At 43.0% G+C, this 26,640-nt stretch overlaps 1 protein-coding gene and 1 long non-coding RNA gene across 5 annotated transcripts in view; one reads left to right on the top strand and one right to left on the bottom strand.

The window, feature by feature from the left end:
• CCDC85C (coiled-coil domain containing 85C) overlaps positions 1-26,640 on the bottom strand; it is a 255,954-nt gene that overhangs the window by 81,693 nt on the left and 147,621 nt on the right. For all 4 annotated transcript variants that reach the window (XM_053282940.1, XM_053282937.1, XM_053282939.1 and 1 more), the window contains one exon: positions 16,001-16,077. In XM_053282940.1, the coding sequence (XP_053138915.1) occupies positions 16,001-16,077 (77 nt within the window). The remainder of the gene's footprint in view (positions 1-16,000; positions 16,078-26,640) is intronic.
• Positions 6,720-25,083, top strand: LOC128339297 (uncharacterized). The gene is made up of 3 exons (XR_008312949.1): positions 6,720-7,164; positions 24,025-24,163; positions 24,695-25,083. It is a non-coding gene; the product is annotated as an uncharacterized LOC128339297 (long non-coding RNA).

Below are 26,640 nucleotides of genomic sequence, written 5' to 3'. Positions count from 1 at the left end.
TGGTCTTGTGGTAGTGGACATGAATTGTTCCCTTTGCTAAGCAGGGTCTGCCCTGGTTTACATTTGAATGGGAGACTACATGTGTGAGCACTGCAAGATATTCCCCTTAGGGGATGGGGCCATTCTGGAAAGAGTACCTGCATGCTTGTATGCAGAAGGTTCCAAGATCCCTCCCTGGCATCTCCAGAGAGACTCCAGAGAGACTCCTGCATGTAACCTTGGAGAAGCTGCTGCCAGTCTTTGTAGGCAATACCGATTAGATGGAGCAACTGGTATGACTCAGTATAAGGCAGCATCCTATGTTCCTAAACACTGCACTTCACCAATGGTGGAGAACATTCACATGAACCAAATCCACTAACACAAACCTGAAGGATTTTGAACCTGAATCTCAATTCTAATTCACTGATGTGTTAAAAACATCAAATAAACACTACACAAAGAAATTTTAAGTTATGATGGAAACCATGCCATGATCTCAGTGACAAACTTCCTTTCAGTTTTCCATCTTGCTGCCTCACCATTGAAATGTGTGCCCAACTGAAAGCAGTGCTGTTTTCTGGGTCAGAAGCAACCAATGAATTCAGAGGCACTCTCTGACCTGGAAAATCCTCTGGGCATGCTGGATCTGAGTAGAGACGGCAAACCTGCCGATATCTTGACAGCTGATCCCAGGCGAGCGTGGGAGGAAAGTCACGCCCTTGGACCCTGAACTGAGGAACTTCCAAAGGTGCACTTGCCTGAAAAGTTGTCAGCAAAAATGAAAGTCCTTCCTTGAAGCACTAGAGTTGAACTTAGGAACTTGGAAACTTGGAAACAAATCACACAACACAGTTTCTAAGATAGCTTTGCTGTGCCAATGCTGCAGAGGGCAACCCTCAGGGACATATTTCTGGGAGGCACAGGGCACATTTATTTTTATGTTTTTATCCCACTTTTCCTCCAAGGAGCTCAGAGGAAGATGGTATACGGTTATTTTTATCCTCACAACAACCCTGTGGGGTAGGGTAGGTTAGGCTGAGAGAGAAGTGACTGGCCCAGAGTCACCCAGTGAGTTTCATGGCTGAATGGGGACTTGTAACTGCCCCAGACCACTCTCCCCCACACATTTTGTGCAGAGCACACACACAGTGCAGTAGACTCTAAGTGCATACAGTCAGACCTCTGAAGTTTTATAAGGGGTTGGGTTGTTTTCTAAAAAGATATAAAGGGGAACGAGAAAATAAAATAAAGATGAACATTGTTACTTTTCAATCTACAAAAACTATGTTGGAGCCTTCCCTTACTCATCTTGCACAGGAGCCAGTGTGGTGTAGTGGTTAGAGTGCTGGACTAGGACCAGGGAGACCCGAGTTCAAATCCCCATTCAGCCATGAAGCTAGCTGGGTGACTCTGGGCCAGTCACTTCTCTCTCAGCCTAACCTACTTCACAGGGTTGTTGTGAAAGAGAAACTCAAGTATGTGGTACACCGCTCTGGGCTCCTTGGAGGAAGAGCGGGATATAAATGTAATCATCATCATCATCATCTCAATTTTCCTTCCTTCCTTAGGAACATAGGAAGCTGCCATATACTGAGTCAGACCATTGGTCCATCTAGCTCAGTATTGTCGACACAGACTGGCAGCACCTTCTCCAAGGTTGCCGGCAGGGGCGTCTCTCAGCCCTATCTTGGAGATGCCAGGAAGGAAACCTAGAACCTTTTGCATGCAAGCATCCAGATGCTCTTCCCAGAGTGGCCCTGTTCCCGAAGTGGAATATCTTACAGTGCTCACACATGTCTCCCATTCAAATGCAAACCAGGGTGGACCCTGCTTAGCAAAGAGAACAATTCATGCTTGCTGCCTCAAGACCAGCAACCATTCATTTTCATCCTCCCACCCCCACCACCATTTTCCTTCCTTCCTTCCTTCCTATTGGGAAATTCTGGAGTGAGGGGATGTTCATGGACCACTGTACCCACCACGTGTGCAGTAGGAAATAAAATTTAGTACCAATCCTGCAGTAGTGGGGAACCTTTCTGCAGTGCAGACGCATCTTCCTCATCCGTCTGCACTGCACTGCTACATTGCTCTGGGGGTCAGCCATTGTCTTCCAAGAGCCACCACAGCACTAAAAACGACAAACTCTGCACAGGCTTGCTGTTGGTTAATACCTGCACCAAGGTGCTTAATCTGTTTTAAAGCTCCAGGATGCAACAAAAAGTCAGCTTCTAAGGGAGAATCCTTCCAGGGCTTTAGCACTGCTTCAAAGTCCAGCAATTGCATGTGAAAGATCATGCCCGTGAAGTTATGATGACAAAAAGAAGAGGCACAAAAGCTTTCTCTTCAAGATGCAATGCCCAAGCCAGCTACATTACTTTTGGGTAAACTAAATTAATATTTCTCAGTGCCAACAGTAGGCCAGGTGCTCCACAGAACACAGAATATTTTCCAGAGGATTGTGACAGGAGCAAAACTGACAGGTAATCCATCTTGAACAACGAATCCCAGGATTGGAAAAAGAAGGTCGTTGCTGCATGGTACAGGACGCCAGACTTGCCAGCGAGGCTAGCCAGTAGCAACAGACTTAATTTGTAGCTCATTTCAGTTATAGAATTTTTAGTCACCTTGGCGTCAAATGCAGGGTCCCAAATTGGCTAAGAAGGGGAGGTGAGCTGGTCTTATGGTAGGGAGCATGCAGTTTCTCCTCTGCTAAGCAGGGCCTGCCCCAGTTTGCATTTGGATGGGTCACTAAACATGAGCTTATTTAGCTACAAAGGCCAAAGGCTAGGAGTGATGAAAGTTGTAGTCCAACAACATCTGGGGACCAGTGTTCATTCTTATTTTTTCATCTGTGTGCGGAATGAGTTTTGTTCTGGGCGGCAGTATCAAGGCAGAGTGTGCGCATGTGCATTCAGAGTGGGGCCTTCCTGATGCAACCTGAGCGGGATCTAAAAATTAACAGAGTAGACATAAAAAAAAAACTTGTGAGCGTGCACATATGTGCACGCCTTAGAGGGAACACCGCTGGGGACACAAATTTGAGAACCCTTGCCATAGGGGGATAGGGGCGTAGATCAGTGGCAGAACATCTGCTCGAATGCAAAAGGTCCCAGTTTCAATGCCTGGCATCTTCAGGTAGGGTTGGAAGAGATTCCTGCATGAAACCTTGGAGAGCCACTGACCAAAGGTGCTCTAACCCCCCACCACCCTCATGGTAATTTCCTGATACCCCAAATCTGTTGCTTCTGATGGTCACCTCCAGTGTTGTTTGGCTACAAATCCCAGAATCCTCAGCTGCAGTGGCTTTTGCTTGGGGACTATGGGAGTTGTGGTCAGCAACATCTGGGAATCCCTGTTAAGAGGGAACACTGGTCACCACACTGCAACTCACGAGAAGCCCTGTCTACTACTACTACTACTACTACTACTACTACTACTATCACTATTGTTTATATACCACTTTTCAACAAAAGTTTCCAAAGTGGTTGACATAGAAAAACAAATGGACCCCTGCCCCCAGAGGACTCACAGTCTAAAAAGAAACACAAGGTAGACACCAGCAGCAGCCACAGGAGAGATGCTGTTCTGGGGTTGGATTATATGGCAAGTTGCTCTCCCCTTGCTAAATATAAGAGAATCTCCACTTTAAGAGATTCTCCACTCTGTGCTCAGTTAGCAGGGATATCAGCTTGTCCTGCTTATCAGCTTGAAAGGTGGTAGCCGCAGGGAATAAGGAAACAGAAAAATCACATATGACGACACACATTTCACAGCTCAAAGGGCTACGGTTTGCTATGACTCATCGGTTATTTCTCCCACAACTGAACATGACAGACCACTGAGGCAACACGTCAGCACAAGCCTATTTTTAGAGTCCTGCACAGGACTGAAGGCACACATGCGGAGCACAATCTACCTTGGGAAGCTGCTGTGCTGCGGCTTCTTTTGATGAGGTTTTTTTTGGTGTTTTGCAATCCTCATGGGGAATAGACGGAGGCTTTGCAGCAGCCGTGCAAACCTGATTTGCATCATTAATTTGTAAAGACAGAATTTGGGGTCATAAAATTTGGGCTAAGAATTCAGCTCGCGCTCTCTCTCTCTCCGTCTCTCTTTCTGGAACAGGGGAGGCAACCTTGGCTCTTCAAGCTGTTGAACTACAATTCCCATCATCCCTGGCCACAATAAATTGTGGCTGAGGGTGATGGGAGTCTCAGTTCAACAACAGCTGGGAGCCAAGGTTGCCTGCCTACCCCTGTTCTGCAGCAGCTAATTCTTCATCCTGACTTTTGAAAACCCTTTCCAGAGTTTGAGTTTGGTTTCTAACTGCTGCTGGGGATCTGAACGCAGTCCTGGGATATATCCCAGCAGATTGCGGACAAAAATCAAGTTCTAAACAATGGTTATGGAGAGGCTTACTGGTGGCCAAGAGAGTAATACTGCGGCAATGGAAATCTCCTACTCCCCCCTTGGATTGAGGAATGGGTGTGTGACTTGCTTGAGTTGGCGACACATGAAAAATGAGCCCTCATAAAAGTAAATAAACCAGCTAAATGTTCAGAAATCTGGGACAACTTCCTTGACTTTTAGAATAAGAATCCTTTTGATTTACCCACATCGCTTGTTGTAAAGGTGTGTATTCTTTCTCCTTCTCCCCTTCTGCTTTTCTTCTCTCTTCTTCCCTCTCTTTCTCTTTCCCTCTATCTCTCCTTTCTTTTCTCACCTCCCTCATCCAGCGCAGCACATAAAGGTTGGTTTGGGGAGGAAAGGTCAGGCTGGGGGGGCGGGACTGGGAAAGATGTTTGTAAAATACATAATGTCCAAAATCATAAATAAATAAATTAAAATCATCTAGCAGAAAAGAGAGCCAGTTTTCTTTCACATGCTGACAAATGTTCCCTGGAATAGCTGAGATGCTAACTAGACCACCAGCTGAACCAGAGTCTGATCCCAGAACGCTTTTATCCTTCTTGCATGTTGACATTCAATGGCTCTTGGAAAGCTGTTTCCACGCTAGTCGGAAGTTGTGTCGACAAGACCCCGGAGTGATGAAATCTGAGGCCCTAAGTATTCAACAATGCCCATGCATTAAGAGATTAGCGATTCACTAGTGATTATGGAAGTCTACCTGGCGTCTTTCCAAGAGCCAAACATAGATGCAAAATACTGCTTCAACTCAGGTAATTCAATCTTCCGGCTGCAGACTATACTGCAAGCTTGGTACAAAGCTTTCTTCTTACAAAGAAGCCTGAGACACAGAGACCCTTTGCTAGTGTGTGTCTCCCCCAGGAAACAAGTTACTTGACCTGCTCTGTGATGTGTCAAGGCTCCCTTTGTGTCTCCTTTGAAAAAAAAGTAAGTTAGCATAAGACGGCTAAATGTGCCTCATCATTCCACATCCCTTGACATCTCTGCAGTCTTTCAACACTTGAGAAGACAGAACACTCATCTCATGTGAATAAAAGGATACATTCCAGAACCTCCTTTGAACCTGCTATTCCTGTTGTTACTGATACTGTTGATGGAGGTTTGTCAGGCTACTCGTTTTAGATCTGGATGTTTTTAAAAAACAAATACATTTAAAATAAATAAACAAAGATCTATAATTAGATTAACTGGAAAGCTTCTTGATGGGAAGAATGGGCCTACTCAAACTTTTTCTTGTATAGTTCATCATTTCATCATTTGTTTAAAGGTAATCACTACACAAGTTCGTTCATACATTATGTTCAATGCACACAGCACATACAATCTATGTACAGTGTTCACACGCACAGATCTGTATGTACAGTCATTCAGACATTATGTGCAATGCATGTGCATGTAGAACCTCTTGAAGGAGACTGTATCCAGATTCACTTTTTAAATGACATAAATACTGTACAGCTATTCACACAGAAAAACACATACATGTGTACAGACATCTGGATGCAGGTACAACATGATGTCTGAATAAAGCTACAAAGGAGAGCTGGTCTTGTGGTAGCAAAGCATGACTTGTCCCCATAGCTAAGCAGGGTCTGCCCTGGTTGCATACAAATGGGAGACTTGATGTGTGAGCAGCACTGTAAGATATTCCCCTCAGGGGATGGAGCCGCTCTGGGAAGAGCAGAAGGTTTCAAGTTCCCTCTCTGGCTTCTCCAAGATAGGGCTGAGAGAGATTCCTGCCTGCAACCTTGGAGAAGCCGCTGCCAGTCTGTGAAGACAATGAGCTAGATAGACCAATGGTCTGACTCAGTATATGGCAGTTTCCTATGTTCCTATGAGCAAGTATTATACAGTTTTGAGCTCAACAAGGCTATTGCAATAGTATTTGGCGATCCAATTACATAATTGCAGTCCAGAAATCACCAGAATGGGCAAAATGAGAGTTCAGTTGCAATGTTCATGCTTTTCATGCAGAAGGTCACAGGTTCAACTTCAGCATCTTGAGTCAAAAGATCTCAAGGAGCAAGTTTGCAAAGCCAGTGCCATTCGAGTAGACAATATCGGACTAAAATGGACCAATGGCCTGACTCAGTATAAAGCAGCTTTGCACATCATGTGCCCCCTCCCTCCTTCATCATACTGCACCACTGTTGGCATAATGACATCACTGCCATTGCTTCCCTTTGTTGGCCATCATGACTGCAGTGGTCAGCATGGCCACAGAGGTCGGCAGCAGCAGTGGTCCACCCAAAAATCTGAACATAGGCCATGGCTTCCGGGATCTAGCAGGCCTTGAAACAATTGAGCGCTGTGGCTATAGAGGCTACCATCTATGAATGTGCCACTCTGCAGAGCATATTCTATGATCCTGTACCTGCAGCAGCTTCAGCAAGGCTGGGCCTGCCTCTTACCCCTTCGTGGCCAGAGGGCAGCTGCTGATGTAATGAGCTTTCCAGTCTACTAGCAGTGCAAAGCATGCTGGGAAGGCCTACAAGGCCTTTGGTGGACTCTCTGCTTCCAGCTTCCAGTTTCAATAATGGACACCTTGCCTGGCTTATTTGTGTGTTTCTTGGATTGGCTGACTGAAACAGAGGTTCTGATCATCCATTAGGGGTGTGCACAGAACTGGCCGGTCTGGTCCGGTTCGAGTCTGAACTGGACCGGGCCTGTTTGGTCTGGGTCCCGAACGGGCCTGTTTGGGCAACCTCCATGGACCTCCCCCCTCCCCCGCCACCTCGAGCAACTCCCCCAGAGGGGGTAAGTTTAAAAATAAAATTAATTTTTAAAAAACTGCAAACCCCACAAATGACTGGGGGGTGGGGTTCGGTCTGGGGTCGGACCGAACAAGGTGTGGTTCGGTTTGACCCGAAACAGTCAAACTGAGCAGGTTCGACCTTGGACATGTTCAACATCAAACCTGTTTCTACATCCCTATTATCCATTGCTACTAGGGTAGAAGCTCTCAACCCACCCCCATATGGCCATGTGAAAGGCCCTACTGTCTTGGAAGATGAAGGTTCTCTTAAGCTATCACAGTGAATAGTCAGTAACAGTGTTCCCTCTAATTTTTTTCCTCATTAAGCGGAATGAGTTTTGTTCTGGGCAGCAGTATCTAGGCAGCGTGTGCACATGTGCATTATTATGTACCACTATAGATACAACACACACACACACCAATAATATGGAAGGAGAAAAGTGGACTTTACAGTTCTATTTGTCTGTCTTCTCTTTTAAATGCTATTGTGTTTGCCATGGCAGGACTTCTTTAATTTATTTATTATTTATTGTTCAGTTTTTATATAGTCTTCCATAAAACATCCTAAGGTGGTTTACAGAAGTTAAAATACAATAAAATTCCATTAAAATCACATTTAAAACCTTAAAATCAAGTTAATCAGTAAAAACTATGAAACACACATACACACACCCCAACAATGAAAAGACAAACAGATGCAGGAAAGCTGAAAGAAGCCGGCAAACTAAATTGCAATCATGTCTATGGTTCACCACTTTAAAGTAAAAAGTGTGCTGTCAAGTCGGTGTTGACTCCTGGCGCCCACAGAGCCTTGTGGTTGTCTTTGGTAGAATACAGGAGGGGTTGACCATTGCCTCCTCCCACACAGTATGAGATAATGCGTTTCAGTATCTTCCTATATCGCTGCTGCCCAATATAGGTGTTTCCCATATTGTGGGAAACATACCAGCGGGGATTCGAACCGGCAACCTCTGGCTTGCTAGTCAAGCCATTTCTCTGCAGAGCCATTGGATGGCTGCTTTACCACTTTAGAGTAATTTAATTCCAAAGTGAAGCTAACATTAACAAAGCTGCCTACTGTTAACTACATCACTTCTGAAGTGTCTCAGCAACATAACCACATTTAAAAAAGCAAATGAGTCAAACTAAAGAAAGAGAACAAAGCACAAATATAAAGAGATTTTTTAAAAAGATCTATGTTATGCCCTGCAGCTGAAAATGTGTAACCTCACCTTGCTGAGATTCTGCTTCCTTTGCATATGTATTCCGCACACAAAAAGTGTATTAACTTGATGCAAGATCATATATTCTACCAAGGCAAACTTTCAAAAGTAAGTAAATGTGCTCTGTTATTTTCTAGCATCAACTTCTTTTATCCTGCTACATATAATCCAGCTCCCTTCTAAATCATCAATATACAAACTTAATTCCAGCAATAGTTCAGCTAATATGCAACTAATAAGTCAACTTTCAAAATTATATATTAATTTCTGTCTGGAAGAAAAAGGGGGGGGGGATTCCCTCTCATTCCAGATTTGGCTTGGCATGCAGGTGCCCCAGAGATTGTGCATTCTTTCCATGGCACTATAGCAGCAACTATTACTTAACTCAAAGATATTATAAACAATTTATTAGCAGAGCTCCTACTTCAATGGAAGCTGGAGCCGATTATTGTTCATTTTTGTAAGTTCCAGTAGGTGTGTTCAAAGTTTATATTTGTGCTGGATTAACTCACATTAATCATGCCATGTTACTTAACCTATTGAAGAAGTGAGCTGTAGGAAGGCAAACTGCTTTGATGTGGCAACCCATCTCTTGCAAAGGTGATCGTGCTTCTTAGAGCCAAAGCAAATTGGAGCTTCGTGGATAAGACACTGGTAAGGATGTCAAGGGCTCACCACCAGAACTCAAATTTTGCCATTTAATAGGAAAAGAGGCAATAAGCATAAGTATTAGGGTAATTGTGAGTACAACTGCAAAAATGTATTCCAAGAACGAAGGGGGCTGCTGTGGAGAGAGTGGAATGGGAAAGTTTTGTTATATGAACGTGCATGTGCAACTTAGGGATAGAACTCCATATCTGCTTAGTAATCTTATGCGTCACAGTAAGTCATAGCAAAATATTTTGTCTGTCTAATTTGTATTTTTCTTTATTTTATTCCATTCTTCCAAAGTGGTCCTAGTTTTCTTAAGCAATGTCTAAGTTTATATTACATTTATGAGCTTGTAAAGTATATTTTGGAAAAATACCTTCAATTGCCTCGATACTCTGCCAGCCGCTCAAGTTCTTCTGTGGGGAATTGTCTCCCTCCCAGAGTGAGTCCCATTCGCTGCCACTGCTACATGGGCTCTTGCCAGAGCAAGATTGATCTTGTCCCTATAGATCGATCTTGCCCTGGCAAGCGTCCACGTGGCAGCGGAGGGAAGCAGCAAACTCTTGGAGGGATTTCCTGCAGAAGAGCCCGAGTGGTGGGCAGAGAGAGGTGGAGAGGGTGGGTGGGTTCAAAAGAGAAGCCAGCCAGCCAAGCAAGGACCAGAGGCGATGGGTGAGACGTGAGCAGCATCTCTTAAAGATCGCTGTGTGGGGCCTTGGAAGGAGTGTGCATGCGCAGCCATGCACCTTAGAGGGAACGGTTGTCAGTAACAGTGTTCCCTCTAACAGGGATTCCCAGATGTTGTTGACTACAACTCCCAGAACCCCCAGCCAAAGGCCACTGCAGCTGGGGAGGCTGGGAACTGTAGTCAACAAATATCTGGGAATCCCTGTTAGAGGAAACTGTGGTCAGTAATAGACACATTTGGCATTAATTGGTCCAATTCAGAACCTAAGCTAGGTCATTCCCACATCTTGCAATAGTGAATTCTGTAAGTGTATTGTCATTGTGCAAAGAATTGCTTTCTCTTTTCTCCCCTGAATCTACTGCCAATCAATTTCACTAAGTGACCTCTAATATTATAAGATGTGGCTGGAAGATGGAGCAATCAGAACACCACTTTATCATGAAGCTTACTGCAACGTGCTTTGAATTTATGATGCTCAACTGTCTGGGCATGTGAATTGTTGATGTAATCATTCCTTAGGTAGGGTTAGGATGGTTAGCACTTGTACAGTTATGAGCTCAACACAGCCATTACAATACTATCTGGAAATTTAACTATATAATTATACTTCAGAAGTTGCCTGCGTGCTCAGAAGTATTCCTTATAACAGGAATTCCCAGTTGTTGTTGACTACAACTCCCATACAAAGGTCATCGCAGCTGGGGATAATAAGAATTGTAGTCAACAACATGTAGGAATCCTTGTTACAAGGAACATTGGTGCTCAGGTTTAGAGCTCAACGACTTCTCCATTGGTTGATGTAATTGGTCAACATGGTTTGGCTTTCTCCGGGGTCTTCCACTGTTGTCCTAGTTGGTATTCTTAGCCTATATTACTTGCATTAACAAGTTGCTCAAGTAAGAATTAATCTGCCTACTTTCCTTTCACTATCCCTACAATGGTACTAAATTTGGTCCAAATTGGTTAGGCAGTTCATAACTTAGCCCACTTGCACCTCAAACGTTCATGGGTGTGCCATCTTGAATTGGGGTGGATGCCTTTGAGGTGTCCCTATGCGTCACTCACTACAACTGTACCAAATTTGGTCCAAATCACTTAGACAGTACACACGTTAGCCCACTTGCACCTCAAACATTTACATATTCACCATCTTGAATCGGGGTGGATGACATAATCACAAACTACGCCACTGAGATGTCCCTGTGTGCCACTACAACCGTGCCAAATTTGGACTCACTGTAGTGGACTCACTACAACTGTACTAAATTTGGTTCAAATCTGTTAAACCAGGCTTCCCCAACCTGCAGCCCTCCAGATGTTGCTGAACTGCAATTCCCATCACCCCCAGCTACAACTTATTGTGGCTGGGATGATGGTAATTGTAGTTCAGCAACATCTGGAGGGCTGCAGGTTGGGGAAGCCTGGGTTAGACGGTCCACAAGTTAGACCACTTGCATCTCAAACGTTCATACATCCACCATCTTGAACTGTGCTGGATGACATCATTAGAAACTACACCATTGAGATGTCCCTGTGTGTCACTAACTGCAACTGTACCAAATTTGGTTCAAAACAGTTAGGCAGTTCACAAGTTAGCCCACTTGCACCTCAAATGTTTATGTCTAACATCTTGAATTGGGCTGGTTGACATAATCACAAACTACGCCATTGAGGTGTCCCTATGTGTCCCTATAACTGTAACCGATTTGGCTCATACTGGTCCAGGCACTGTGAAGTCGATACACACACACACACACACACAGAGACATGGAACGCTGGGTGATCTCATAAATTTATTTTGCCAAGAAAGACTGGCTTCTATATAAGGCATCTGTGAAGTTTTTACTGGAACATTTCTTCAATTGTTGCCTAATGTTAGGGGCAACTACACAGCAATACAACTTTAGTAGCAATAGTATTTGCTAATAGGAGAACTATCCTAAGGTGGTTGTGGTAGTTTCTTTTTAACTGCCCATGCACTTTTAACCTATTAATTATCTATCCAGCTGTTGACCTCGTATAAAGAGGGGCAAACAGATAGAGTACCCTGTGCTTTGTAGCTTACACAAAGCAGGAAAACGACAGGCCAGGGGCGTATTGAACAGAGAGCCAGTTTCCAAAATCCAATCCATGGCTTGTCACCTAGCAACAGGCCACTCTGTCCAGCAAAGCCCATCTACTTTTTCCTTTTGTAAATGTTAATACCAGTGCCTTTCTTGAAGTAAATTCAAAGCATCTTGCAATCACTACTACAATACGTAAAACAAAACTTTGGAATGTGCTGCCTAAATTTATGTATTAGTGCCGGCATTTCAGCAGAAGTTTTAGAAAGCATATATATTGGTCACTGTTTCATCGAGTAACACAGGGACACTTAACACCCCAGTTTTCACTCTCGGCACTGTCTTCTCCCCATTAAAGGTGACTGAAGAGGCTTCCACACTTGCTGTACTTATTTACTCTGCAATAATCTGTCCAAAAGCAAGTGGTGTATATTTGTTAGCTCCATTGCAGAGCACATGCAGATCTGTAGCCCAGGGGGCAGGAAATAAGGTGAGCCTGCCCTACCCCCTAAATTTGTATCTGCCCCCCATTTTTACAAATAGTTTTTAAATGGAATGTTGCTTACACTTAGGACTCATGGGGGCCAGATGAGCTGGCCCCCCCTATATTTTTGGCACCCCCCAAGACCTTTAGGCTGGTTATGAGCTTGATTTTTTCATGTGAAAATGAGCCCCTGGTGGCGCAGTGGTAAAACTGCCGCCCTGTAACCAGAAGGTTACAAGTTCGATCCTGACCAGGGGCTCAAGGTTGACTCAGCCTTCCATCCTTCTGAGGTCGGTAAAATGAGTACCCAGAATGTTGGGAGCAATATGCTAAATCATTGTAAACCGCTTAGAGAGCTCCAGCTATAGAGCGGTATATAAATGTAAGTGCTATTGCTATGTATACATCAAAGATCCCAGGTATCTCCTCTGGGGTCAACCCTGGACCAAATGATGCCCCAGGCAAAGAGCAGGGATAGTATTTCCCTTCATTTGTTCAATTTCTGAATGTCTTAATGGCTCTGGGCTAGGGTTGCCATATTCTGGCTTTCCAAATCCGGGTGCCTAATTTGCATATTATGTAAATTGGCTTGAAAATAATTTTTGAGCTGAATAGTGACTGCACGGTTTGCTCCATAACTCTGTTACCACAAGGGCTAGAGCTTAGCTTCCCCCCCCCTTTTTTTAAAGAGAACTTGCAATTTGGGCAGTATAGAAATGTGTGAAAGAAAGAAAGAAAGAAAGAAAGAAAGAAAGAAAGAAAGAAAGAAAGAAAGAAAGAAAGAAAGAAAGCTGAAATCCAGGCGAATCTGGGTGGGCTAAGCAATCTGGGTGAAATACTTAAAATCTGGATGAAACCCAGAATTTCAGGGGGCATGGCAACTCTACTTTGGGTCCTTTTCAGGTGGCATTGCTAGGAAAGCATGGGAAGAATAGGGCCTGTTAACACTAATAGGTTTTGCTTTTTAAAATGACATTTCCTAAGAGGCCAGAATCGTTCCTGATGAGAATAACTCAAGGAGAGTTTTCCAGAAGAAATTTAACATTTTTAATGTTAAAACCACGGCGGCTAGGATAGTATATGCACAGAAATGGAAAGACACTAAAATGCCCTCAAAAGACCGGTTGATAAAAATTTTGGAATATGCTGAGATGGCAAAGCTTATAGCACTTATAAGGGATGAAAATTTGGAATCTTTCAAAGGAGACTGGGAACAATTTTTAATTTACTTAAAGAACTATTTCTCTAATGGGCTTTTCAGCAGGGCTTGAAAGGTAGTAATAACAGCAGGTTGGGTTGGGTAAAATCGAGTAGTAATGTGGAATATCTATGTTTTGAATTATTATAGCAATGGTTTATATGTATAGTTAACAGGAAGCACACAGATAGGTAAGTGGGAAGTCAATATTTACTTAATTGTAAGCTATTGTAGAAGCCAATAAAAATTTAAAATGCAAAAAACACAAAAAAACCCACTAATAGGTTTTGCAAATCTGAACCAGCCACACAACTTGGCAACACTGATCATCTAACCATATTTATCCTAGGGCTAGCCCTGCCAAGATGGGCAATAATCTGATTCAGTTTAAGATAACTTCAGATGTCCCTATGTTATTTTGGTTACTAAACATGCCAAATGCACAAGATACTGAGCCGGGTCTCATGATCAGTGAGACCCGGTTTCTGCAGCAGAGCGGGAGCCCTGGGGGCCGAATCGGCCGCCCTCACGATTGCCGGCTCCGTGACAGAGCTGGCGGGTGCTGGGGAGCTTGGGGGCCGCGTGGCCCCTGAAAGCTCCAGTATGCCCTGGGTGAGTGCGCAGGGCATACTGGGGAGACCCCCGGAGCCGGGAGGCAGCTTTTAAACCAAGGATCCACTACCTTCAGTGTGTCATCTGGTTTATGCAGCTTGCACAAACTGGAGTTAAGGGGAGGACGCTCCTCCCCTTCTCAAGTACCACTGGATGCCACGGCTGTCCTCCTTGTGTTGAAAATCATCTGGGAGTGCACCGGAAGCATGGAGGCAAACTGCAGGTCCCATCGGACCCACGGTTTGCTGTTATGTCCAAAGGTGGCCATTATGTTTGGACCATTTTGACTGTGTCCATATGGTGGTACTACTACTACTTATATACAACAACAAACATTATTTATATTCCAACAAGTCCTCAAAGCAGTTTACATTTTTTAACAATGAGAAGGTGGTTCCCTCTCTCCAAAAGGCTCACAGTCTAAAGGGAAACACAAGGGAGACACCAACAACAGCTATGGCAGAGATGCTGTTCTGGGGCTGGATAGGGCCAGTTGCTCCCCTCACCCATGCTTAATATAATCACCATTTTGCAGAGTAGTCCAAGACATTTTGCTGCCTGGGACAAATATGACACCATCCCTCCTTTCTCAGGCTATGCTGCTAAGGCAGCAAAGGGGAAACACAATCACTCTCAGAATATGCCATCAAGCCAAGCAGTGGTGGAAGAGGCATTCCTAGCTGAAGCTGCAGAGGGGTGGGTGGGTAGGGAGGGTGCATCCCTGTGAAGTGAGAGGGTAAATGGACAATGTGCCTCAGTGGGCTGGCAAACAGTCGTGGGCAGTGGGGTGGCACCTGTGGTGGTGGGGCCTAGCACCTGTCACCCTCTGCACTTTTCCTATTCCCGCACCTGAGGTGACTGCCTCCCCCTGCCACATGGAAGAGTCGCCCCTGCCACTTTGAAGTACAAGTACTTCTAAGTACTAGATAAGATGTGCAGTCAGACAAAAGACAGAGATTCAAAGTCCTCAATAAGCACAATTTCAAAATTCAGTTTATGCTTAGCAAAGCAAAGGAGCTGGTCTTTTGTTACAGGACATAAGCCAGCTGGAGGGGTCAGTACCATCTGTGGGGACAAATCCTCATGGTTTTTGGCAAGGACTCCACCCCTTGAGAGGAACTATAGGGGACAGCATTGCAGTTCTTTCAGTTTTTCATGTGTTATCTTTTTATTGTCTCAATTTTTATTGTCTCGATCATCAGAACTGACAGAGCCAAATCTGAAATGGAGTTTTATAAGCTTTGAAAAGTTTTAAACAAACAAAAACAACTATAAAATGTTATCGATGCTGTCAGAAGAATGGAAATGAAAATTGTCAGGAAGGTCCTCCAATGATTACTCCATGGAGAGAGAACAGCAATTTGTTCACAGTTTTCCTGACCCAAATCCTTTCCTCTGGGCAAAAATGACTGCAACTTTACCCTGTAGTTTGGGGGTAGAGACAAAGAAGGGGTGATAACACAGAGAAAGCCGTAGGTGCAACAAAGCTATCACCTATTTTCCACCTCTAGCGGGGTAGATGTTGCTAAAAATCACTATGAGCAGCCATCCCTCCGAGATGGTAAGTAAAGTACAGTTGTGCCATCGAGTCGGTGTCAACTCCTGGCAACCACAGAGCCCTGTGGTTGTCTTTGGTACAACACAGGAGGGGTTTATCATTGCTATCTCCCGCACTGTATGAGATGATGCCTTTCAGCATCTTCCTATATCTCTGCTGCCCGATATAAGTGTTTCCCATAGTCTGGGGTACTAATGGCCAAAATCTGAGGGTCTAGCATGTGTTCACATTATTGTTGGAAGGTATATTCCACTTAGCATTAAGGACCAATTTGGTCCACATGAGCAGTTGGCCCATCACTATGAGGACAAAGGTACTGTTACCTGTTGAACGGGATATGACATGTTATAAAGCCACCTACCTGAGAAAGAAGTTTATTATCGTCCTCTAGCAGTTTGACTTTTGTTTCAAGTTGTCTGATGTAGTTGGAGGATGAATCTTTAAAGGAAGAAAAGAAGGGGTGGGGGGAGAAGAACAAGATTAACCTTCCCAGGAGATAGTGCTTTACAGTCAAGCGAGATAGTTTCACAATTAGACTAATGTTTCCTCTCAGTGGAAGGGAAAGGTCAAGAGAAGAGCTCAAGAACAATGCCTGGGGGAACCAAGAGGACATTTCACAGTTTGAATGCATTAAAACAACAAAGCCAAAAAAGGAAAAGAACATAAGAAAACCCGGAACCTGAAAAGGCCTCCCACAGCCCCTAAGGCTTTTTGCCATGGATAGCAACATTTTGAAAAAACTAGGCAGAAATAATGAGGTGCAGTTCAGTCTCATTTGAAGGTATCAGCCTCTTTGAAAGAGGAGCCATTTTAGAATCTGACAAACAGAGCAAGAGGACATGTGGTGACCTTGTGCAGGCAGCCTCCTTGTAGAGAGCTGAGTCAGTAACATGAGATGTTGCTGTTAAAACCATCTGCTTTGGGGTTTTGAAAGAGTATCTAAATATTTACACAAATAATAATAATAATATAAACTTTATTAGTAAGCCGCCCCATAACAAATGGTTCTCTGGATGGCTCACAGTGGAGGATTAAAACATACAATAAAAATACATAACGTGTTAAATCATAACGGGGGGGGGGGGAATACAAAATACAATACAAAGCAGCTTAAAATTAGTTAAACATCATATCAAATCTGAAAACCCGAATTTAAAAGGCCTGAGTGAACAAAAAGGTCTTTACCTGGCACCTAAAAGAACAATGTGATGAAGCCAGACGAACCCCACTGGGGAGGCTATTCAATAAATGGGGTGAAACCACCAAAAAGGTCTTCTCCCTGTCACATAATTTGGCAGGGGCACCCAGAGGATGGCCTCCGAAAAAGATCTTCAGGTACAGGTAGGGACATATGGGGCAAGGTGCTCTCTCAGGCAACCCAGTCCAAAGCCACTTAGGGCTTTAAAGATTTTAACCAGCACTTGAATTGGGCACGGAAACGAACTGAAAGCCAGTGCAACTGCTAAAGCACTAGAGATGTGCACGAACTGGTTCGGATGCCTTTTTACGGACCTCCGAACCGGTTCGAAGGTCCGGAAGTTCAGCCGGTTCGATGACAGGGGGGTTACCTTTAAGGAGCAGGGAGGGTGCTCTTACACCACCACCCCGCTGCGTTTCCCCCGCTGGTGCTGTGTTTAAAAATGGTCCTGCAGGATGGCAGTGTACCTCCTTGCCATCCCAGTGCATGTTGGATCAGTGCTGGGTCGATGATCACCCCCAAACTGCGAACCTAGTCCTTCAGGAGTGCAACCCCATCTAGAACAGGCTGAACAGCATTCATCTGGGTAGAGGAACCACCAACCAACAGTACTTCTGTCTTTTCTGGACAGCATAGGGTAACGAATAAAACTTTGTAGAACCCCAAAGCATAACTGCCAAGGGATTGAGCAGTAGTCCCCCAGCACCGCCTTTTGGGAATGGGCCTTGAGGTAGGAGTGGAACCGCCTTAGAGGTGCTAAGCAGGGCTGTCCCTTATCACCTCTGTTGTTTAATCTGGCTATGGAGGCATTAGCTATTGCACTGCGTACTAATAACCGCCCTGAGCCATTTTTGGAAGGGTGGTATAGAAATCGAATAAATAAATAAATAATATTCAAATCCATGGGATAAAAATAGGGGGCAATAATTATTTATTAAATCTTTTTGCGGATGATATGATCTTAACTCTTTCAAATTCTGGAAGTTCTGCTAAATATATTAAGGAGGAGTTACAAGATTTTGCAGAAGTACCAGTTCTAACTGTTAATTTTCAAAAATTTCAACTGGTGTTTTTTTCATACTCTCCTAGAATTCAGGAAGAGTTTTATAATATTTTGGGAATAGTGGTTGCATATCACTCTTTCAGATATTTAGGTATCAATGTTACTAAAAATTTCAATAAATTATTTAATAATAATTTTATCCCAGTCTGGGGGAAATTAAGTAAAGAGATGAAACTTTGGGTGGGGTGGGGGATGGGGGGGCATATCAATATATTAGGATGGGATTGCAGCTATAAAAATGATGGTTCTTTCAAGATTTATTTTTTTGTTTCAATCTCTCCCAGTGGAAATTCCCAATAGAATAGTATCATTATGGCAGAGGAAAATTGAAAATTTTTGTTTTAGCTCTGAGGATAAATAGGAAAAAGCACAGAAGCAGGAAGGATGGGGAATTCTGAATTTAAGATTATACTACCAAACTGCACATCTTGGACATACAGTTTCATTTATATTGGAAGACTGAACCAAACAGTGGGTCCATATAGATAATGTAAAAGACAGAAGGCTATTTAAGAAAAGTTATTTTTTACTAAAAAAACTTTTTAAAAATAGACAAAATTAACCATTTATTTATTAAAGCTCTGTTCAGGGTATGGAAGAAAAGACACAAGGATTTGATAGGGACTATCTCCCCATTTAACACCTTTAAAGACTTATTTTGCTCTTGGTAATAAATTTGCTTTGGTTCAGTTGGATTTATTGAAGAAATATGGGTTATATAGATTTAAAGACTTTTTTTAATGGGGGGGGCTATGTAAAAGGGAACAGATCGAGCATCAGATAGGTTTATCAATTACCATGGTTATTTTAGTGTCAGATTAAATCTGTTATGAGTAATAGAGAGACAGTAAATTCAGCAACCCAATCACTCACAGATTTTGAAAAATTGGTTTTGTCTTATCAGGATCAGCCAAAAGGGACAGTTTCTAAAATTTATACATTATTGTTACAAATGGAAATAGGGGACCCCCCAAGAGTTTTGAAGGAGACTTGGAAAGTTCTATAAAAGAGAGTAAATGGCAAGCATTATGGAAGTCTGGGGGATTCCTATCAGCTTCTATGCAAGAGTTGCAACGGAAGATTTTGCATCGGTGGCACTTAACTCCTGCAAAATTAGCATATGTTTCTCATAATTATTCCATGCAGTGTTGGAGGGGTTGTAAGGAAAAGGGAGCGTTTTATCATACGTGGTGGTCTTGTGATAAGGTGGCTTTTTTTTTTTTTTTTGGCAAAATGTATTCGGAGAAATAAGAATTATAATCTGACAAAATGTTGAGTGCTCTCTGGAATTAGGGCTATTACATATATTTGTAGGAAATAATGCCAAGTATTTTAAAAAAGAACTTATAATTTTCTTAATTTTGAGAGCAAAAATAATAATTGTTCAACAATGAAAATATTTAGATAAGTTAACAATTGAGAAGTGGTATAATAAGGTATGGTCAATTGCATTGCTAGAAAAGATCACTGACAAGATTAGATTAATGAAGGCTGAGAGAATAGATTCACAGTTCTACCGTATTTGGGCAGATTATATTCATCATATTAATAGTACTAGATCCAATCTTGGATTTTCTTGTGATATATGGAAAATATGGTTGTTAAATGTATTGTGTTACTATGAGATACTGTTCTTTGTTGTTATATTATGTTAATACTGCTCTAATAAAAAAAACCTTTAAAAAAATGGAAGCTGCCAAGTTGGGGCTGAGAGATGGTGGCTTGCCTCCAGCTACCTAGTGTGTTCATGGTTGAGGTAAGACTTGAATCATGGAGTTCCCAGGTAGCAGGTTGCTCTCTTTGCCACTGAGCTGCACTCACTCTTCACACTTTCATCAGGGTATAACACAATGTAATGTTGTAGTTGCTGACTTTGTAGCCACACCTTACTAAAGTCAAGCCAAGTGTGCTGTCAAGTTGATTTCAACTCCTGGCACCCTCAGAGCCCTGTCGTTTTCTTTTGGTAGAATACAGGAGGGGTTTACCATTGCCTCCTCCCGCACAGTATGAGATGATGCCTACTAGAATGTTAATCCTTCCCTTTCTACTGGTTGTGTAACTACTACAAGCATAGTAAATTCTATCAAGAAAGTAGGCAGCAACCATGCACTTGCTAAAGGCCACTGAATTCTGATTTCATTGCTTTTACGGAAGTTTGGGTTTCAAGGTTGTACAAAAATTGACCTCTAAAATTTAAAAAGGTGTCCATAGGGTATGGAGATCAGCTGCGCAGGGATGCCATGTGCATGCTGACAGCATGAGGGGCTTTTGGGGACATGCAGGAAGCTGGAAGGGATGGCGAAGAGCAGGTAAGCACCTAGGCGTTCTTCATACAGCAGCCTTTACCACAGGTTTACTGCGAGACTGTCCCAAAAAACCGATGCAAAACGTGGATTTTTTTACCCCAGATATAAATCGGGCTACACTAATACCATCGGTGAGTGGAGGGATGAATGCTCACTGTGGTTTCTGAAAAGGCCTACACCTCAAGTGATGGAAAACAGGGAATAGCATTGCAATACTTCCAGCTTTCAGTGTGTTCCCATGCTTTTATTGTCTTGACTGTCGGGACTGCCACAGCCACATTTGAGATGGTGTTTTTAAAGCTTGTAAAATTTTAAAAACATAAAAACTACTATAAAATTTTATGACTTTTGTCAGAGGAATGTTAATGTAAATTGGCAGAAATGTTCTCCAAAGATTACTCCATGGAAAGAGTACAATTTGTTCATTGTCATCCTAATCCTGACCCTTTGTTCTGTGCAAAAATTACTGCAATTTACTCTAATTGTTTGGGGGTAGAGATAAAGAAAAGGTGGAGACGTTGCCAAAATCATGATGATAATTCATCCCGTGGAAATGGTACTGATGGCTAACTTTTGTGGGCCTGACTCATGGACTAAGATGATATTTCAAGGATTTTAGGGGATTCATCCTAGAATTTTACATAATAGAATTATTGTATAAGTGTTGCAAAACATTCCTAGATGATCCCAAAAAAGTGAACTTCAATATAAACTCCAGTAATGAAATGTTTGAAAATCATGTTCTGCCAAACCATTGCCGTGAGACTTAATCTCCATGTAAATTTAAAACTCCATTTAAGTTTTACATTCTGGCTCTGAAAGGAAACCCTAAACAATCATCATAAAATTCAATTTTACGTAGATGCAGTATATGTGTGCAGGAGCAATAATGGATGAACCGATGTTGCCACCTGGAATAGATGCTCAGCCTGACAATGAATTAGATCTCATACCCTTTCCTCTGCTCACTTCAAATCTCCTAATACCATACAAGCATTATATGCTGCTATGAACAACTTGCTTTCCATTCAGCTAACATCCTCTTTTCAACTCCAAAATCCAAGGTGTACAATAAATAAATAAATACGAGGTGTAGGATCTGCTAAACACACACACACACACACACTTTGCAATAGGGAAACTGGACTTCTGCTGTCAGAATATAGGTGACATTGACTGAGCATATTTGCACAGTGAAAATATATTTTAACATTTGGACAGAAATCTGTAATGCATGAATTTATTTATTTATTTGTTTGTTTTTGTTTGTTTGTTTATTACATTTGTATACTGCCCCATACAAAAACGTCCCTGGGTGGTTCACAATATAAAACCAATTAAAACATTAACATAATTAAAACAATTTAAAATACAAATAAAAACTCCCAAACCCGAAACTTTAAAACTATAACCTAAAAGCCTGACTAAACAGGTATGTTTTAAGGTCCTTCTTAAAAACATTCAGAGAAGGGGAAACTCTGTTCCAGAGTCCTGGGGCAACTCTAGAAAAGGCCCGGTTTCAAGTCGCCACCAACCGAGCTGGTGGCGATCCACAACCAGACCTCCAGGAACACAGGGAGGCTGGCGGTGTGACGGACCCCTGGCCCCACCTCCCGCCTCTGATGGCAGATGCAGCGGCCCAGCTAGCCACACCCCAACATTTGTCATCAGACGCGGGGGTGTGGTCTCCCTCCCAAACAGGGCTGCACAGCCCCATTTGGAAGGGAGATTGGCCCATGCTGCGTTTGGCAGCATGGGCTGGAGCGACTCTCCCTGCCTTAAAGGCTCTGTTTGGGACCAAAATACACACACACCCCGTGTCTGACGTCATGCCTGCAGCCCCTGATTGGCTGCGTCTCGGGGTTCTTTGAACCCATTTGCCCAGTGGTGACTCGACCCCTGCAGACCTCCCCAGATGATCTTAACAGGCAGTGGGGTTGATGAAGAAGAAGGCACTCTTTTAAATACCTTGGACCCACGCTGAATGAACTCTCCTTGCTACTCCCGTTGTGGACACCCCTTCCCTCTCTCCCAAACTCACCTCTTGTTCCTCCTCCCTAGAATCACAGTCATTTTACACCTTCATCTTTTTATAATAGAAAGAAGAAAAAGAGAAGGAATGGAGGGAGGGAGGGAGGGGAAGCAGGGTGGTATGAAGCAATTACTCACTTATGGGATTCCAAAACTCAACCAGACTATAGCCCTAGTCACACATTATGTTCAATACTCATAGAATCTGTGTATGGCATACACACAGTGATGTAGCAATGATGAGGGTGGCCCTGGGATGAGATCTGGGGCAGCTGCCATCACTGTCATTGCCACCATCATCACCCGCCACTGGCCCGCCGCTCAAGCTCAGCTTGCTGCTTCCCTGCCGCTCATGCTCCACCTAGCCACTCATGTTGCTTCCCTTTGCCAGGCCGGGCTGCCTCATGGTCTAATGACATCACCATGCTGGCATAAGCAGGAGCCACGACATTATCAGACTGTGTTGTGGCTGATGGCAGTGGTAATAGCAGTGGCGATGGGCAGGCAATCAGGAGGTCAGGCTCTCAAAGGCCAGTGGGGCCCATGGGCCTGGTGTCAATCAATCAATCAAGTGACCCAAGAGACAAAGGGTGGGCCTCTGGCAGCCCATGGAGGTTCTCCGGGCACCGGTGGCCCAGGGACATTTCCTCTGCCCCCCTGCCACGGCTATGTGCCTGTATTATTTATTTTATTATTTATTTATTCGATTTCTATACCGTCCTTCCAAAAATGGCGCAGGGCAGTTTACACAAAGAAATAATAAATAAATAAGACGGATCCCTGTCCCCAAAGGGCTCACAATCTAAAAAGAAACACAAGACAGACACCAGCAACAGTCACTGGAGGTACTGTGCTGGGGTTTGATAGGGCCAGTTACTCTCCCCCTGCTAAATAAAAGAGAATCACCATGGTAAAAGGTGCTTCTTTGCCAAGTTAACAGGGGTTATGAGCTCTATGCACAGGTACTGCATGAGATCTACGCACAGGCAGCTACATGCCTGTATGAGTTCTATGCACAAGTACCGTCAGAAGCGGCCAGTGAAGCTGAGGCTAGGGAGGCATAGGGAAGGTCAGGAGCAGAACTATCTTCATCTGCGCCTCTTTCTCCCACCCCGCTATGATTGCCTCTGCCTCTCTGTCTTCTCACCCTGGCTTTAACTTGAGCCATGTGAGCAGATCATTCGCCAGGTTGGTCCACTTGGCAAATAACCAGCCTGTGCAGCCCGCTTCAAGATCTGTAAAGGACTCTAGAGTTCCTGGCAGTTACAATTATGTACAGAAAGAGCAGAACTTCAAAGCCACTTCAAAGCCTAACAACTGAGTTGTAAACACTGGATGCCCATCTCCTTCCCTATCCTGCACATCTGAAAAGTTAATTGGATAAGCTCATATCATTTCCAACAGTGGGACTGGAACTAGTGTTTTTAAATTGTTATAATTGTTTTTAACTTGTTGTAACCTGGTTTTCCGGGGTTTTAAACTGGTTTGAATTTTTAACTTTTGATTGTTTTATGGTGTATTATAGTCTGTTTTTAACTGTGAATTGATTTTAATTGTGTGTGTTTTAAATGTAAACCGCTCTGAGCCATTTCTAGAAGGGCAGTATACAAATTAAACAAACAAACAAGCAAACAAAACTCATTAAAGAGTCTTTATTTTACCCTCATGGATACATGTAGATCTTTACACAAACATTATTACTTCTGGGATAAAGTGTAATTCAACCTCTGTATAATACAAATATCTTTTCTCCAAACTGACAAACCACTTTGTAATTATTACTACAGGTGAACCAAAGAGAGACAAAAGCCCTAAACGTGTCTCACTAAAATGATGGGGAAATTTCAGCTGCTGTGAGGAAGCAGTTCCTTAATATAAAGCAGCAAATATGGATCTGTTTCAAAAGAACAAACTCTCATTCAAAAGGTACCCCAAAAGTCAAAATAGGGATGTTTAAAAACACAAAGGATGTAATACAACAAAATCTCCACTTGTATGTTTTGAACCCCAGGCAAACATCACCAAAATGGATTGTTGCCTAAAGCAGTTGCAACTTCCCTAATAAAGATTTCACAGGTTATGATTGCAATAAACTAAGCAATAAATTGGAGCTGACAGTGAAAAGAAAGACAGCATGCTTCCTTGTATATACATTTCTCCAGTTAGAGAGTAAATCCAGCAGAGGTTTTTTTATTCAAGCTATAAACTTAATTCCAAATCAAGCCTACCATCACACTCAAGACATGTATAGCAAAGCCACTTCATTAAATTAAGTCAGTGAATTTCATCAACATCGACGAGATATATTTTTATAATATGAGAGCAGCATAAAGAAGAACGGAGTGCAGCTGTGCATATAAAAAGAAATAGAGGAAGATGAAGTTGGCCATTTGTTTACAAATGTGCACTAACTTACTCTAACTTGCTCATTTCTTTTCTTTTTCTTTTTCTTTTCAGTGCCATGCCTCAATATTATGCACATGGATAAAATATTATGGATCAACAACGTCAGCAACATTCAAGGTTGCGCCAGGATATACCTTCAAATGCTAGAAAGCACAAATATTATAGGTTGGTTTGAGCAATACTTTTCCAGCCCCCATGATTAAAAGGGGAACTAGTTTAAACAAGCAGCTGGAATATGTGTAGAGGAAGCAGTTCAGATTATCTGTTTCCCACCGCGCACACACATATAAACACACAATAAAGGACTGCACAAGGAGAGTGTCAGGACATCCGTGAAAGCTGTCACAATGATTGTGCTCTCAGTATGCCCCTCTTTTAGTTTGGGATGGGGAGGAGTATTATCCAAACCAGCCCAAATCTTTCAGTTTCTTTTTCATCTCTTCATGTTGCCTTTCAGGGCAATATCCAATCCATTTCACTTTTTAAAAGATTCCTGAGGGATAAACTGGACGTGACTTTAAAACCTAGTTTGTCTCTGTACCTATGTTTGTTGCTAAACAGTGAGACCATTCACACAATCAAAAAAACTGTGTTCTACCCAGGTTTGGGAGCAGTGTGCACTCCCAATTTTCAGTTGTGTGGAAGCAAGGTAAGAGGAAAACCTGGATAGAAGTGATTGTGTGGAAACAAGGTAGGAGGAAAATCTGGGTAGCATTTCCTACCTTGCTTCCACACAGTCACTTTTACCCAGGTTTTCCTCTTATCTTGCTTCCACACAACTGAAAATTGCGAGCACACGCAGCTCTAAAACCTGGGTAGAACACAGTTTTTTATTGTGTGAATGACCTAAGTGAGATGCAATCCAAATTCAGATCCTAGATATTAAGCAGCCAGTCGTGGTTCCATTCCTTGAAGCTAGTGTGTGCTGTTGAGACCTCACCAAAGCAGGATCAAGACACATGAGTGATCTTTCAGTGAATGGGAATCAGGGGTTTGGATGTGAGAAAAAAGTAGGCATCAAATATAAAAAGCAGGGGGAAGAAGCAACCTCATTTTGGAAGAGAACAGCTCTACTCATCCCACAGTTGGATCATGACCTTCCCTTTCATCTATAACCTCATCATATATAAGGATGTGTGTACAGATATACCTGTGAACAGGAGCAGGTGACAGGGTTTTTTTCCCCTCCATCCCTACCGTTGTTCCTATAAAGAGGCAGGTAAACCCCATTAATTGAATCCTAATTGCTGCTTTCTGTCCTCCATTCCCTGCTCACAACATGCTTCAGGCAGCTCTGCAATTTTCGCTTCGTATTCCTGGTATTTGGTGCTTAGGACTCATTTGAAATACTTTACAAATGGTTTGGAAGGAAGGATGTTGGCTTCCAAGTGACTGGCAAGCCAATCATTCTTGTGCACTGCCTTGGGCCGAATTGGTGGACCAACCCAAATGCTGGTCAATCAGCACTATTCAAATCCAGCTCCAGCCCAAAACCAGAAAAAAACCAAGGTCCTTTTGAGCCCGAGCCTTACAAGAAGCCTATACACTTCTCTAACCCAGGGGTAAGCAAACGTTAGCATTCTAGCTGTTGTTGAACTACAACTCCCATCATCCCCAGCCACAATTTATGGTGAGTTGTAGGTCAACAGCAGCTGAAGTGCCAAAAGTTGCCTAACTATGACCTAAACAGTGGAGAGAACTTCTAAACTCATGGCTGAATCTATGTATGATGATACACAGACTAAATTTATCGTGCTCTAGAAGGTTCACGGGTTTCGCCACAGATTCCGCCCATGCAATTTAATGAACTAAAGTGAATGTAGGATGTGGCTTCTTCTGCAAAGAATCATAAATCATTTCACAGCCACTGGACCAACATGGCTTCCTTCCGTAACACCGCCACAACAAGCATGGCCAGATTTTGGTATATGGGGGTTGGTTCCTACCAGTGTTCCCTCTAACGGGGATTCCCAGATGTTGCTGACTACAGCTCCCAG

The sequence above is a fragment of the Hemicordylus capensis genome, chromosome 1 (assembly GCF_027244095.1).
Source record: "Hemicordylus capensis ecotype Gifberg chromosome 1, rHemCap1.1.pri, whole genome shotgun sequence".
In the NCBI taxonomy this organism is placed as follows: domain Eukaryota; kingdom Metazoa; phylum Chordata; class Lepidosauria; order Squamata; family Cordylidae; genus Hemicordylus; species Hemicordylus capensis.
This window is presented reverse-complemented; position numbering and strand designations above follow the sequence as displayed.